This window comes from Olea europaea, chromosome 10, assembly GCF_002742605.1.
Source record: "Olea europaea var. sylvestris chromosome 10, O_europaea_v1, whole genome shotgun sequence".
Classification (NCBI taxonomy): domain Eukaryota; kingdom Viridiplantae; phylum Streptophyta; class Magnoliopsida; order Lamiales; family Oleaceae; genus Olea; species Olea europaea.
In genome coordinates, this window is record NC_036246.1 from 5,692,954 (window position 1) to 5,695,759 (window position 2,806).

The window sequence follows — 2,806 nt, forward strand, 5'->3', positions numbered from 1 at the left end:
ATTTATTTTTAATTGTTGTTGCTCCTGAAGTAGCACAATATTATAATTAATATTCCAGAAGAATATTAATTATAGATATATTCGTTGTTGTTCCAGAAGTAGCACAATATTATAAGAATATTATTTGCTCCTGAAGAGCATAAATTATAACTTTCAATATTCCAGAAGAATATTGAAATATTGCACTTGAAGAAATAATAACAAAATATAATGTGCTCCAAAAGTAGCATATGTTTCGAAGAACATATTATTTTCAATTAGTGTTTATCCCTAGAGGAAAACACGTAACTTAAAGTCATGTTGATATTGACTATTTGATTAACATGTGATGATTAATCATATTCTTCGAAACTAATTGTATTTTTTTATTGTATAGTTAAACAAATGACAAACATTACGAAACTTGAGTTTGCTGCATTTGACATATCTGGTAAAAATTATCTGTCATGGATACTGGATGCTGATATCCATCTCGTCTCAAAGGGTCTGGGAGAGACAATAAAAGAAGGAAAGAATGAATCCCTGCAGAATCGTACAAAAGCACTCATTTTCCTCCGTCACCATCTTCACGATGGATTAAAAATTGAATATCTCACTGAGAAAGATCCACAAGTTCTTTGTAAAAAGTTAACTGAAAGATTTGATCATCAGAGGACTATAGTCCTCCCCAAAGCCCGTTATGAGTGGATGTATCTTTGTTTGCAAGACTTTAAAACGGTTAGTGAGTACAATTCTGAATTATTCAGAATATGTTCAAAGTTGACTTTGTGTGGAGAAAAAATCACCGATGAAAATATATTGGAAAAAACTTTCTCCACCTTTCATGCCTCGAATGTGCTCCTGCAGCAGCAATATCGTGAGCGTAGCTTCAAAAAGTACTCAAAACTTATATCTTGCCTACTAATTGCTGAACAAAATAATGAATTGTTGATGAAAAATCATGAATTACATCCAACTGGTTCTGTACCATTGCCTGAAGCAAATGGGACTACATTGTCTGAAGCAAATATAATATCAAGAAAAGGACGTGGATGCGAATGTGGACGTGGACGTGGGCACGGATTTGGATGTGGACACGGAAGTGTACGTGAAATAAATCATGGATGAAATAATCAACAAAGTTATCAACAACAAGGCAATAAATTCAAAAGGCACAAAGTAAGCGAAAGTGGCAAATCTAAAAAGGAGCATGAAGAAAGTTGTTTCAGATGTGGAATGAAAGGGTATTGGGCACGTATGTGTCGTACTTCAAAATATCTTGTGGATCTCTACCAGAGATCAATCAAGGGAAAAGAAAAAATTGGAGACTAATTTTGCTGATTATGATGGCCCAATTGATGTGACTCATTTGGATGTCTCCGATTTCTTCACTAATCTAAATGAAAATATTGACTATTTGGTTGTGGATGGTGTGATAGAAGATATAGATTAATTTACTAGTATTTCTTTCGTTTTAAAAATTCAGTCTGAAATATGTTTTTACTTTTTCGCACAAAAAAATAAAATAAAACTCTATTATGCACCGTTTATTTCATGATATTAAGTAATATTTACTTCTTTAAATCTAAATTCAAGTTTTTTTTTTAAATTTTGTTTATTTTGTTATATTTATAGATTCATGATGGATAGTCAAAACAGCTGCTTAATTGATAGTGCAACTACATATACTATTCTTCAAAACAAAAAATATTTTTTGAACTTAATATTAGTGGAAAATAATGTTAACACGATATCGGGTGCGTCGAATATCGTTGAAGGCTCCGGAAGAGCTTGTATTATTTTACTAAATAATACAAAATTATATATTAACGATGCACTTTATTATAGCAAATCCAGAAGAAATTTGCTTAGTTTTAAAGATATTCGCTGCAATGAATATCACATTGAGACGATGCAAGAAAATAATGTTGAACATCTTTGCATCACTTCTTTTGTATCTGGCAAGAAGTAGATAAAAGAAAATTTTCATGCACTCCCGTCTGGCATGTATTTTACATTTATAAAAATGGTCGAATCAAATAATGTTACGAACCAGAAGTTCGTTAATTCAAAAAGTTTTATTCTTTGACATGATCGATTTGGACATCCAAGAGCCATAATGATCCGTCGAATAATAAATAACTCACATGGACATCTTTTAAAGAACCAGAAGATTCTTATATCTAATGATTATCCATGTGTAGCTTGTTCGCAAGGCAAGTTAGTCATTAGACCTTCAACTACAAAGGTCAATATTGAATCTCCAACTTTCTTAAAAAAAATACATGGAAATATATATGGACCAATACACCCACCATGTGGACCATTTCGTTACTTTATGGTATTAATTGATTCTTCTACAAGATGGTCACATGTTTGCCTACTTTCAACTAGGAATGTAGCATTTGCTAGACTACTTGCTCAAATCATAAAATTGTGAGCACAATTCCCCGATTACTCAATCAAGACTATTCTTTTTGACAATGCTGATGAATTTAGATCACAAGCATTTGATGATTATTGTATATCAATTGGGATTGAAATTGAACATTCAGTTGCACATGTTCATACACAAAATGGTTTAGCGAAGTCGTTTATTAAACGTCTACAACTTATTGCTAGACCATTACTTATGAAAACAAAACTCTCAACTTTTGTTTGGGGTCATGCCATATTACATGCTGCATCATTGGTTCGTATAAGACCAACTGCCTATAATCAATATTCACCTTTGCAACTTGCATTTGGTCATAAACCTGATATTTCTCATGGTTGTGCTGTCCAAGTTCCTATTTCACTCCCACAACGTACTAAAATGGGTCCCCAA

The 2,806-nt window shown here is 32.4% G+C and overlaps 1 protein-coding gene across 1 annotated transcript in view; it reads left to right on the forward strand.

The window, feature by feature from the left end:
- The window catches only part of LOC111400204, a 7,422-nt gene extending 5,793 nt beyond the window's left edge, over positions 1–1,629 (forward strand). The window contains exons 5-7 of the mRNA XM_023027631.1: positions 652–721; positions 980–1,083; positions 1,615–1,629. Of these exons, the coding sequence (XP_022883399.1) occupies positions 652–721; positions 980–1,083; positions 1,615–1,629 (189 nt within the window). The remainder of the gene's footprint in view (positions 1–651; positions 722–979; positions 1,084–1,614) is intronic.
- The last annotated feature ends 1,177 nt before the right edge of the window (positions 1,630–2,806 follow it).